The 13,196-nt window shown below is 49.1% G+C and overlaps 1 protein-coding gene across 4 annotated transcripts in view; it reads right to left on the bottom strand.

The window, feature by feature from the left end:
• The window catches only part of TBC1D17 (TBC1 domain family member 17), a 56,212-nt gene that overhangs the window by 42,884 nt on the left and 132 nt on the right, over positions 1-13,196 (bottom strand). For all 4 annotated transcript variants that reach the window (XM_086871610.1, XM_086871612.1, XM_086871611.1 and 1 more), the window contains exons 2-4: positions 10,544-10,627; positions 8,835-8,897; positions 6,115-6,184 (exon numbers count right to left, since the gene is read on the bottom strand). In XM_086871610.1, coding sequence (XP_086727736.1) covers positions 6,115-6,184; positions 8,835-8,897; positions 10,544-10,627 — 217 coding nt within the window. The remainder of the gene's footprint in view (positions 1-6,114; positions 6,185-8,834; positions 8,898-10,543; positions 10,628-13,196) is intronic.

Raw genomic sequence — 13,196 nt, 5'->3', positions numbered from 1 at the left:
GGACGGGAAAATGGCCCAAAAATGGGAAAAAACGGCAAAAAAATGGGAAAAAATGGCCCAGAAATGGCAAAAAATGGCAAAAATTGGCAAAAAATGGTGAAAAATGGCCCAGAAATGGCCAGAAATGACAAAAAATGGGAAAAAACGGCCCAAAACCAGCTCAGAAATGGCCCAAAGTGGGACAGACGGACACGGACAGACGGAAAATCCCCAAAAAAATCCCCTAAAATTCCCCAAAATTCCCCAAAATCCCCAAAATCCCCAAATTCCCCAAAAATTCCCCAAAATTCCCCCCAAATTCCCCAAAATTCCCCAAAATCCCCCAAAATTCTCCCAAAATTGCCCAAAATCCCCCAAAATCTCCCAAAATTCCCCCCAAAATCCCCAAAATCTTCCCAAAATTCACCAAAATCTTCCCAAAATCTTCCCAAAATTCCCCAAAATCCCCCAAAATTCCCCAAAATCCCCCCAAATACCCCAAAAATCCCAAAAAAATCCCCCAAATTTCCCCAAAATTCCCCAAAAATTCCCCAAAAATCCCCAAAATTCCCCAAATTTCCCCAAAATCTCCCAAAATTCCCAAATTCTTCCCCAAAATTCCACCCAAAAATCCCCCAAAAATCCCCAAAATTCCCCAAAATTCCCCAAAATTCCCCAAAATCCCCAAAATTCCCCAAAAATTCCCCCAAAATTCCCCAAAATCCCCAAAACTCCCCCAAAATCCCAAATTCTCCCCCCAAATTCCCCCCAAAAATCCCAAAAAAACCCCAAAATCCCCCCAAATTTCCAAATTCTTCCCCAAAATTCCACCAAAATCCCCCAAAATTCGCCCAAAATTGCCCAAAATCTCCCAAAATCTCCCAAAATTCCCCCAAAAATCACCAAAATCTTCCCAAAATTCCCAAAATCTTCCCAAAATTCCCCCAAAATTCCCCAAAATCCCCCCAAATCCCCCAAAAATCCCAAAAAAATCCCCCAAATTTCCCCAAAATTCCCCAAAAAATCCCCAAAATTCCCCAAAATCCCCAAAACTCCCCCAAAATCCCAAATTCTTCCCCAAAATTCCCCAAAATCCCCCAAAATTCCCCAAATTTCCCCAAAATCCCCCAAAATTCCCAAATTCTTCCCCAAAATTCCACCCAAAAATGCCCCAAAACTCCCCCAAAATCCCAAATTCTTCCCCAAAATTCCCCAAAATCCCCCAAAATTCCCCAAAATCTCCCAAAATTCCCAAATTCTTCCCCAAAATCCCCCAAAAATCCCCAAAAATTCCCCAAAAATCCCCAAAAATTCCCCAAAAATCCCCAAAAATTCCCCAAAATTCCCCAAAATCCCCCAAAATTCCCAAATTCTCCCCCAAAATTCCCTCCAAAAATCCCAAAAAAATTCCCCAAAAATCCCCAAAAATTCCCCAAAATCCCCAAAACTTCCCAAATTCTTCCCCAAAATCAGCCCAAAAATTCCCAAAACTCCCCCAAAATCCCAAATTCTCCCCCAAAATTCCACCCAAAAATCCCCAAAAAATCCAAAAAAATCCCAAAAATCCCCCCAAAATTCCCCAAAAATTCCCCCAAATCCCCAAAACTTCCCAAATTCTCCCCCAAAATTCCCCCCAAAAATCCAAAAAAAATCCCCAAAATTCCCCCAAATCCCAAAAAAAATCCCCAAAATTCCCCAAAATCCCAAAAAAATCCCCAAAATTCCCCAAAATCCCCCAAATTCCCCAAAAATTCCCCAAAATTCCCCAAAATCCCCAAAACTCCCCCAAAATCCCAAATTCTCCCCCCAAATTCCCCCCAAAAATCCCCCAAATTCCCCAAAATCCCCCCAAATTTCCAAATTCTTCCCCCAAATTCCACCAAAATCCCCCAAAATTCGCCCAAAATTGCCCAAAATCTCCCAAAATCTCCCAAAATTCCCCCAAAAATCCCCAAAATCTTCCCAAAATTCCCAAAATCTTCCCAAAATTCCCCCAAAATTCCCCAAAATTCCCCAAAAATCCCCAAATCCTCCAAAATTCCCACAAAATCTTCCCAAAATCCCCCAAAATACCCCACAATTCCCAAATTCTTCCCCAAAATTCCCCCAAAAATCCCCAAAAAATCCCCAAAATTCCCCAAAATTCCCCAAATTCTCCCAAAATTCCCCCAAATCCCCAAAACTCCCCCAAAATCCCCCCAAAATCCCCCAAAAATCCCCCAAAAATCCCCCAAAATTCCCCAAAATCCCCCAAACTTCCCAAATTCTTCCCCAAAATTCCACCCAAAAATCCCCAAAATTCCCCAAAATTCCCCAAAATTCCCCAAAATTCCCCAAAAATCCCCAAAATTCCCCAAAATCCCCCAAAATCCCCCCAAATTCCCCAAAATCTCCCAAAATCCCCCCAAAATCCCAAATTCTCCCCCAAAATTCCCCCCAAAATCCCAAAAATTCCCCAAAAATCCCCAAAAAATTGCCCAAAATTCCCCAAAAATTCCCCAAAATCCCCCCAAAATCCCCCAAAATTCCCCAAAATTCCCCAAAATCTCCCAAAATTCCACCCAAAAATCCCCCAAAAATCCCCAAAAAATCCCCAAAATTCCCCAAAATTCCCCAAAATCTCCCAAAATTCCCAAAAATCCCCAAAACTCCCCCAAAATACCCCAAAAACCCCCCAGAAATCCCCAAAATTCCCCAAAAATTCCCCCCCAAAATCCCAAAAATATCCCCTAAAATTCCCCAAAAATTCCCCCAAATCCCCCAAATTCCCCAAAAAATCCCCTAAAATTCCCCAAAATTCCATGAAATCTCCCCAAATTCCCCAAAATTCCCCAAAATCCCCAAAATCCCCCCAAAATTCCCCAAAAAATCCCCAAAAATCCCCAAAAATTCCCCGAAATTCCACCCAAAAATTCCCCAAATTCCCCAAAATTCCCCAAAATCCCCCAAACTTCCCAAATTCTTCCCCAAAATTCCACCCAAAAATCCCCCAAAATTCCCCAAATTCCCCAGAAATCCCCCAAAGTTCCCCAAAATTCCCAAAACTCCCCCAAAATCCCAAATTCTTTCCCAAAATTCCCCCCAAAAATCCCCCCAAATCCCCCCAAAATTCCCCCCAAAAATCCCAAAAAAATCCCATAAAATTCCACCCAAAAATTCCCCAAAATTCCACCCAAAAATTCCCCAAAAATCCCCCAAAAATCCCAAAAAAATCCCCAAAAATCCCCAAAATTCCCCAAAATCCCCAAAATTCCCCAAAATCTCCCAAAACTCCCAAAAAAATCCCCCAAAATTCCCCAAAATTCCCCAAAAACTTCCCAAAATTCCCAAAATCTTCCCAAAATTCCCCCAAAATTCCCCCAAAATCCCCCCAAAATTCCCCAAAAATCCCCAAATCCTCCAAAATTCCCCCAAAATCTTCCCAAAATCTTCCCAAAATTCCCCAAAATCCCCCAAAATTCCCCAAAATCCCCCCAAATACCCCAAAAATCTCCAAAAAATCCCCCAAATTTCCCCAAAATTCCCCAAATTCTCCCAAAATTCCCCAAAATCCCCAAAATCCCCAAAACTCCCCCAAAATCCCAAATTCTTCCCCAAAATTCCCCAAAATCCCCCAAAATCCCCCCAAATTCCCCAAAATCTCCCAAAATTCCCAAATTCTTCCCCAAAATTCCACCCAAAAATGCCCCAAAAAATCCAAAAAAATCCCAAAAATCCCCCAAAAATCCCCAAAATTCCCCAAAATTCCCCAAAATCTCCCCAAAATCCCAAATTCTCCCCCAAAATTCCCCCCAAAAATCCCAAAAATTCCCCAAAAATCCCCAAAAAATTGCCCAAAATTCCCCAAAAATTCCCCCAAATCCCCCCAAAATCCCCAAAAATTCCCCAAAATTCCCCAAAATCTCCCAAAATTCCACCCAAAAATCCCCCAAAATTCCCCAAAATTCCCCAAAATTCCCCAAAAAATCCCCAAAATTCCCCAAAATCCCCAAAACTCCCCCAAAATCCCAAATTCTTCCCCAAAATTCCCCAAAATCCCCCAAAATTCCCCAAAATCTCCCAAAATTCCCAAATTCTTCCCCAAAATTTCCCCCCAAAAATCCCCCCAAAAATCCCCCAAAAATCCCCCAAAATTCCACCCAAAAATCCCCCAAAATTCCCCAAATTCCCAAATTCTTCCCCAAAATTCCACCCAAAAATCCCCCAAAAATCCCCAAAATTCCCCAAAAATCCCCCAAAATTCCCCAAAATCCCAACAAATTCCCAAAAATTCCCCAAAAATTCCCCAAAATCCCCAAAACTCCCCCAAAATCCCAAATTCTCCCCCCAAATTCCCCCCAAAAATCCCCCAAATTCCCCAAAATCCCCCCAAATTTCCAAATTCTTCCCCCAAATTCCACCAAAATCCCCCAAAATTCGCCCAAAATTGCCCAAAATCTCCCAAAATCTCCCAAAATTCCCCCAAAAATCCCCAAAATCTTCCCAAAATTCCCAAAATCTTCCCAAAATTCCCCAAAATCCCCCAAAATTCCCCAAAATCCCCCCAAATACCCCAAAAATCCCCAAAAAATCCCCCAAATTTCCCCAAAATTCCCCAAAAAATCCCCAAAATTCCCCAAAATCCCCAAAACTCCCCCAAAATCCCAAATTCTTCCCCAAAATTCCCCAAAATCCCCCAAAATTCCCCAAATTTCCCCAAAATCTCCCAAAATTCCCAAATTCTTCCCCAAAATTCCACCCAAAAATGCCCCAAAAAATCCAAAAAAATCCCAAAAATCCCCCAAAAATCCCCCAAAATTCCCCAAAATCCCCCAAAAATCCCAAAAAAATCCCCCAAATTTCCCCAAAATTCCCCAAAAATTCCCCAAAAATCCCCAAAATCCCCAAAACTCCCCCAAAATCCCAAATTCTTCCCCAAAATTCCCCAAAATCCCCCAAAATTCCCCAAAATCCCCCAAAATTCCCAAATTCTTCCCCAAAATCCCCCAAAAATCCCCAAAAATTCCCCAAAAATCCCCAAAATTCCCCAAAATCTCCCAAAATCTCCCAAAATCTCCCAAAATCCCCCAAACTTCCCAAATTCTTCCCCAAAATTCCCTCCAAAAATCCCAAAATTCCCCAAAGATCAAAAAAAAATTCCCCAAAAAATCCCCCAAAATCCCCAAAACTCCCCCAAAATCCCAAATTCTCCCCCAAAATTCCCCCCCAAAATCCCAAAAATTCCCCAAAAATCCCCAAAAAATTGCCCAAAATTCCCCAAAAATTCCCCAAAATCCCCCCAAAATCCCCAAAAATCCCCAAAAAATCCCCAAAATTCCCCAAAATTCCCCAAATTCTCCCAAAATTCCCCAAAATCCCCAAAACTCCCCCAAAATCCCCCAAAAATCCCCCAAAAATCCCCTAAAATTCCCCAAAAATTCCCCAAAAATTCCCCAAAATCCCCCAAACTTCCCAAATTCTTCCCCAAAATTCCACCCAAAAATCCCCCAAAATTCCCCAAAAAATCCCCAAAATTCCCCCAAATTCCCCAAAATCTCCCAAAATCTCCCAAAATCCCCCAAAATCCCAATTTCTCCCCCAAAATTCCACCCAAAAATCCAAAAAAAATCCCCAAATTCCCCAAAATCCCCAAAACTCCCCCAAAATCCCAAATTCTCCCCCAAAATTCCACCCAAAAATCTCAAAAAAACCCCAAAAATTCCCCCAAATTCCCCGAAATCTCCCAAAATTCCCCAAAAATCCCCCCAAAATCCCCAAAATTCCCCAAAATTTCCCCAAAATCCCCCCAAAATGCCCCAAAATTCCCCAAAAGAATCCCAAAAAATTCCCCAAAATTCCCCAAAATCCCCAAAATTCCCCAAAATCTCCCAAAATTCCCCAAAATCCCCAAAACTTCCCAAATTCTTCCCCAAAATCAGCCCAAAAATTTCCAAAACTCCCCCAAAATCCCAAATTCTCCCCCAAAATTCCACCCAAAAATCCCCAAAAAATCCAAAAAAATCCCAAAAATTCCCCAAAAATTCCCCAAAATTCCCCAAAAATTCCCCAAAATTCCCCAAAATTCCCCAAATTCCCCAAATTCCCCAAATCCCCCAATTTTCCCCAAATGTTCCCGAAATTCCCGGCTTTCGGTACCGGGGTCGGGGCGGGGCCGGGGGGGGCTCAGCACGGCCCAGTCGGGTTCGAAGCCGGGGTCGGGGGGGTCCTGCGGAAATCCCGGAATTTGGGGAAAATTTGGGAATTTTGGGGAATTTGGGGAATTTTGGGGGAATTTTTGGGGATTTTGGGGAATTTTGGGAAGATTTTGGGGGAATTTTGGTGAATTTTTGGGAATTTTGGGGGGATTTTGGGGGAATTTTTGGGGGATTTTGGGGGATTTTGGGGGGATTTTGGGCAATTTTGGGAAGATTTTGGGAGATTTTGGGCAATTTTGGGGGAATTTTGGGGAATTTTGGGGAATTTTGGGGAGATTTTGGGGAATTTTGGGGAATTTTGGGGAGATTTTGGGCAATTTGGGGGGAATTTTGGGGCAATTTTGGGGGAATTTTGGGGGATTTTTTGGGATTTGGGGGGAATTTTGGGGGATTTTTTGGGAATTTTGGGGGATTTTGGGGGAATTTTGGGGAATTTGGGGGGATTTTGGGAAGATTTTGGGGGATTTTGGGGAATTTTGGGGGAATTTTTGGGGATTTTGGTGGAATTTGGGGAGATTTTGGGGAATTTTGGGGGAATTTTTGGGGGATTTGTTCGGATTTTGGGGAATTTTGGGGAATTTTGGGGATTTTGGGGAGATTTTGGGGAATTTGGGGGGATTTTGGGAAGATTTTGGGGGATTTTGGGGAATTTTGGGGAATTTTGGGGGAATTTTGGGGGAATTTTGGGGGGATTTGTTCGGATTTTGGGGAATTTTGGGGAATTTTGGGGATTTTGGGAAGATTTTCGGGGGATTTTGGGGGAATTTTGGGGAATTTGGGGAATTTTGGGGAATTTTGGGGGGATTTTGGGGGAATTTTGGGGGATTTTGGGGGATTTTGAGGGAATTTTGGGGGAATTTTGGGGGATTTTGGGAAGATTTTGGGAGATTTTGGGGAATTTTGGGGAATTTTGGGGAGATTTTGGGCAATTTTGGGGGAATTTTTGGGGATTTTTGGGGGAATTTTGGGGGAATTTTTGGGGATTTGTTCAGATTTTGGGCAATTTTGGGGAATTTTGGGGGATTTTTGGCAATTTTGGGGGAATTTGGGGGGAATTTTGGGGAACTTTGGGAAGATTTTGGGAATTTTGGGAAGATTTTGGGGGAATTTTGGGCAATTTTGGGGGGAATTTGGGGGAATTTTGGGGGGAATTTTGGGGATTTTGGGGAATTTTGGGGAATTTTGGGGGAATTTGGGGGATTTTGGGGGATTTTGGGGAATTTTGGGGAATTTTGGGGAATTTTGGGGGATTTGGGGGAATTTTGGGGGAATTTTGGGGGAATTTTGGGGAATTTTGGGGGAATTTGGGGGAATTTTGGGGAATTTGGGGGGATTTTGGGAAGATTTTGGGAAGATTTTGGGGATTTGGGGGGAATTTTGGGGAATTTTGGGGAATTTTGGGGAATTTTGGGGGAATTTGGGGGGAATTTTGGGGGAATTTTTGGTGAATTTTGAAAAGATTTTGGGGATTTTGGGGAATTTTGGGGAATTTTGGGGGATTTGGGGGGAATCTGGGGAATTTTGGGGGATTTGGGGGAATTTTGGGAAGATTTTGGGGGAATTTTGGGCAATTTTGGGGGAATTTTGGGGAATTTTTGGGAATTTTTGGGAATTTTGGGGGAATTTTGGGGGATTTGGGGGGATTTTTTGGGAATTTTGGGGGATTTTGGGGGAATTTTGGGGGAATTTGGGAAGATTTTGGGAATTTTGGGAAGATTTTGGGAAGATTTTGGGGGAATTTGGGGGGAATTTTGGGGGAATTTGGGGGAATTTTGGGGGATTTTGGGGAAATTTGGGGGGAGTTTGGGGGAATTTTGGGGAATTTTGGGGAGATTTTGGGCAATTTTGGGGGAATTTTGGGGGAATTTGGGGGGATTTTGGGGGAATTTTGGGGGATTTTGGGGAATTTTTGGGGAATTTTGGGGGAATTTTGGGGGAATTTTTGGGGATTTGTTCGGATTTTGGGGAATTTTGGGGAATTTTGGGGATTTTGGGGAGATTTTGTACAATTTTGGGGAGATTTTGGGCAATTTTGGGGGAATTTTGGGGGATTTTGGGGAATTTTGGGGAATTTTGGGGGAATTTTGGGGGAATTTGGGGGGATCTGGGGGGATTTTGGGGGAATTTTTGGGGAATTTGGGGGGATCTGGGGGGGATTTTGGGGGAATTCGGTGGAAATTTGGGAAAATTTGGGAATTTGGGGGGAATTTGGGGGGAATTTGGGGCAATTCGGGGAAAATTTGGGAAAATTTGGGAATTTTAGGGAATTTTAGGGAATTCTGGGGGGATTTTGGGGGAATTTTGGGGTTTTGGGGGGGATTTTGGGGCATTTTGGGGGAATTTTGGGGAATTTTGGGGAATTTTTTGGGATTTTGGGCAATTTTGGGGGTTTTTGGGGGGGATTTTGGGGGGAATTTGGGGGATTTTGGGGGATTTTGGGGTTTTTTGGGGTTTTTTGGGGGATTTTGGGGTTTTTTGGGGGAATTTTGGGGGTTTTGGGGGGAATTTTGGGGGTTTTTTGGGGGATTTTGGGGTTTTTGGGGGGGATTTTGGGGATTTTGGGGTTTTTTGGGTTTTTTTGGGGGATTTTGGGGTTTTTTGGGGGGGATTTTGGGGATTTTGGGGATTTTTGGGGGATTTTGGGGGTTTTTGGGCTCTCACCGCGTCACCGGGGGGCTCCCAGGGCCCCTCCAGGGGTTCCCATTGCAGCACCAGGTCCTGCGGCTGCCAGAAACCAGCACGGACCAGTATGAACCAGTATAAACCAGTATAAACCAGTATAAACCAGTACAGATCGGTACAGACCAGTACAGACCAGTCTAAACCAGTATAAACCAGGATAAAGCAGTATAAACCAGCACGGACCAGTATAAACCAGTATAAACCAGTAAGGACCAGTGGCTGCCCATCCCAGTTCAATCCCAGTTCATCCCAGTTCCATTCCCAGTTCAATCCCAGTATAACCCAGTTCCCCCCAGTTCCCCCCAGTCCCCCCCCAGTCCCCTCCCAGTTCATCCCAGTCCCTCCCAGTTTATCCCAGTTCTATTCCCAGTCCATCCCAGTCCATCCCAGTTTATCCCAGTCCCCCCCAGCCCCCCCCAGTTCACCCCAGTTCATCCCAGTCCCTCCCAGTTCAATCCCAGTCCATCCCAGTTTATCCCAGTCCCCCCAGTTCCATTCCCAGTCCCCCCCAGTCCCTCCCAGTTCAATCCCAGTTCCCCCCAGCCCCCCCAGTCCCCCCAGTCTCACCCCCCAGCCCCCCCAGTTTATCCCAGTCCCATTCCCAGTCCATCCCAGTTTATCCCAGTCCCCCCAGTTTCATTCCCAGTCCCCCCCAGCCCCCCCAGTCCCCCCCAGTTTATCCCATTCCCCCCAGCCCCCCCAGTCTCACCCCCCAGTCCCATTCCCAGTTCCCCCCAGTTCATCCCAGTTTATCCCAGTTCAATCCCAGTTTATCCCAGTTCAATCCCAGTTTATCCCACTCCCCCCCAGTCCCCCCCAGCCCCTCCCAGCCCCTCCCAGTCCATCCCAGTTCCATTCCCAGCCCCCCCAGCCCCCCCAGTCCCATTCCCAGCCCCCCCAGTCTCACCCCCCCGTCCCCCCCAGTCCCCCCCAGTTCAATCCCAGTTCCCCCCAGTTCCCCCCAGTCCCTCCCAGTTTATCCCAGTCCCATTCCCAGTTCAATCCCAGCCCCCCCAGTCCCTCCCAGCCCCCCCAGTCTCACCCCCCAGCCCCCCCAGTCCCCCCCAGTTTATCCCAGTTCAATCCCAGTCCCCCCATTCCCCTCAGTCCCCCCCAGCCACCCCAGCCCCCCCCATTCCCCCCCAGTCCCCCCAGTCCATCCCAGTCCCCCCAGTCTCACCCCCCAGTCCCCCCCAGTTTATCCCAGTTCAATCCCAGCCCCCCCAGTCCCCCCCAGTTCCATTCCCAGTCCCCCCCAGTTTATCCCAGTTCAATCCCAGTTCATCCCAGTCCCCCCAGTCCCACCCCCCAGTCCCATTCTCAGTCCCCCCAGTCTCACCCCCCAGTCCCCCCCAGTTTATCCCAGTTTATCCCAGTTCAATCCCAGTCCCCCCAGTCCCCCCCAGCCCCCCCATTCCCCCCAGTCCCCCCAGTCTCACCCCCAGCCCCCCCCAGTTTATCCCAGTTCAATCCCAGTTCAATCCCAGTTTATCCCAGTCCCCCCAGTCCCCCCCAGTTTATCCCAGTCCCATCCCAGTCCCCCCCAGTTCCATTCCCAGTCCCCCCAGTCCCCCCCAGTTCAATCCCAGTTCAATCCCAGTTCAATCCCAGTCTCCCCCCGTCCCCCCCAGTTTATCCCAGTTCAATCCCAGTTCAATCCCAGTTTATCCCAGTCCCCCCAGTCTCACCCCCCTCAGCACTCGGAGGTTTCCCCTCAGCAGCCGCGGGGGCAGGGACACGGGGACAGCGACCCCGGGCAGGGCCAGCAACACCTGGGGACAGCGGGGGGGACACGGGGTCAGCGGCACAGGGTCACCCTCAGCGGCACTGTCACCGTGTCACCGTGTCACCCCCAGTGGCACCGTGTCACCCTGAGTGTCACTGTGTCACTGTGTCACCCTCAGCGGCACTGTCACCGTGTCACCGTGTCACCCTGAGTGGCACCGTGTCACCCTCAGTGGCACCGTGTCACCCTCAGTGTCACCGTCACCGTGTCACTGTGTCACCGTGTCACCCTCAGCGGCACTGTCACCATGTCACCGTGTCACCCCCAGTGGCACCGTCACCGTGTCACTGTGTCACCGTGTCACCCTCAGTGGCACTGTCACCGTGTCACCGTGTCACCCCCAGTGTCACCGTCACCGTGTCACCCTCAGTGTCACCGTGTCACTGTGTCACCGTGTCACCCTCAGTGGCACCGTGTCACCCTCAGTGGCACCGTGTCACTGTGTCACCGTGTCACCCTCAGAGGCACCGTGTCACCCTGAGTGTCACCCTCAGCGGCACTGTCACTGTGTCACCGTGTCACCCCCAGTGTCACCGTCACCGTGTCACCCCCAGTGGCACCGTGTCACCCTGAGTGTCACCGTGTCACCCTCAGTGGCACCGTCACCGTGTCACTGTGTCACCGTGTCACCCTCAGTGGCACCGTGTCACTGTGTCACCGTGTCACCCCCAGTGGCACTGTCACCATGTCACCGTGTCACCCTCAGCGGCACTGTCACCGTGTCACCGTGTCACCCCCAGTGGCACCGTGTCACCCTGAGTGTCACAGTGTCACCCTCAGTGTCACCGTCACCGTGTCACCCCCAGTGTCACCGTGTCACCCTCAGTGTCACCCTCAGTGGCACCGTGTCACTGTGTCACCGTGTCACCCTCAGTGGCACCGTGTCACCCTGAGTGGCACCGTGTCACCCTCAGTGGCACCGTGTCACCCTCAGTGGCACCGTCACCGTGTCACCCTCAGTGGCACCGTGTCACTGTGTCACCGTGTCACCCTCAGTGGCACCGTGTCACCCTGAGTGGCACCGTGTCACCCTCAGTGGCACCGTGTCACCCTCAGTGGCACCGTCACCGTGTCACCCTCAGTGGCACCGTGTCACTGTGTCACCGTGTCACCCTCAGTGGCACCGTGTCACTGTGTCACCGTGTCACCCTCAGTGTCACCCTCAGTGGCACCGTGTCACCCTCAGCGTCACCGTCACCATGTCACCCTCAGTGTCACTGTCACCGTCACCGTGTCACCCTCAGTGTCACCGGCACCGTGTCACCCTCAGTGGCACCGTGTCACCCCCAGTGTCACCCTCAGTGGCACCATGTCACCCCCAGTGTCACCCTCAGTGTCACCGTCACCGTGTCACCCCCAGTGTCACCCTCAGTGGCACCGTCACCATCACCGTGTCACCCTCAGTGTCACTGTCACCGTGTCACTGTCACCATCACCGTGTCACCCTCAGTGTCACTGTCACCGTGTCACTGTCACCAGCACCGTGTCACCCTCAGTGTCACCGGCACCGGCACCGTGTCACCGGCACTGTGTCACCCTCAATGGCACCGTGTCACCCTGAGTGTCACCCTCAGTGGCACCGTCACCGTGTCACCCTGAGTGGCACTGTGTCACCCTCAGTGTCACTGGCACTGGCACCATGTCATCCTCAGTGTCACCCTGAGTGTCACCGCCACCGTGTCACCCTTAGCTGCACCGTGTCACCCTGAGTGTCACCCTCAGTGGCACCGTCACCCTCAGTGTCACCCTCAGCGTCACCGTGTCACCCTCAGTGTCACTGTCACTGTCACCATGTCACCCTCAGTGTCACTGTCACTGTCACCATGTCACCCTCAGTGTCACTGTCTCTGTCACTTTGTCACCGTCACTGTGTCACCAGCACCGTGTCACCGGCACCGTGTCACCCGGAGTGTCACCGGCACTGTCACTGTGTCACCGTGTCACCCTGAGTGTCACTGTTTCACCAGCACCATCACCATGTCACCATCACTGTCACTGTGTCACTGTCACTGTGTCACTGTGTCACCGTCACCGTGTCACCGTGTCACCATCACTGTCACTGTGTCACTGTCACTGTGTCACTGTCACTGTCACTGTGTCACTGTCACTGTGTCACTGTGTCACTGTCACTGTGTCACTGTCACTGTCACCGTGTCACTGTGTCACTGTCACTGTCACTGTGTCACTGTCACTGTGTCACTGTCACTGTCACCGTGTCACCATCACCGTGTCACTGTGTCACCGTCACCGTGTCACTGTCACTGTGTCACTGTGTCACTGTCACTGTGTCATTGTCACTGTGTCATTGTCACCGTCACTGCGTCACTGCCACCAGCACCAAAAGTGTCACCGTGTCACTGTCACCTGTCACCTGTCACCTGTCACTGTCACCTGTCCCTGTCACCTGTCCCTGTCACCTGTCCCTGTCACCATCACTGTCACTGTCCCTGTCACCGTCACCTGTCACCGTCACTGTCACCACCCCCCCCCAACGCGGCGACACCCGGGGGGACGAGGGGAGGTGACAATGGGGGGGGGAGGTGACAATGGGGGGA

This window comes from Cyanistes caeruleus, chromosome 36 (genome assembly GCF_971803275.1).
Source record: "Cyanistes caeruleus chromosome 36, bCyaCae1.hap1.1, whole genome shotgun sequence".
Lineage (NCBI taxonomy): Eukaryota > Metazoa > Chordata > Aves > Passeriformes > Paridae > Cyanistes > Cyanistes caeruleus.
The sequence above is the reverse complement of the archived record's forward strand: the minus strand, read 5'-3'. Positions and strand labels throughout refer to the sequence as shown.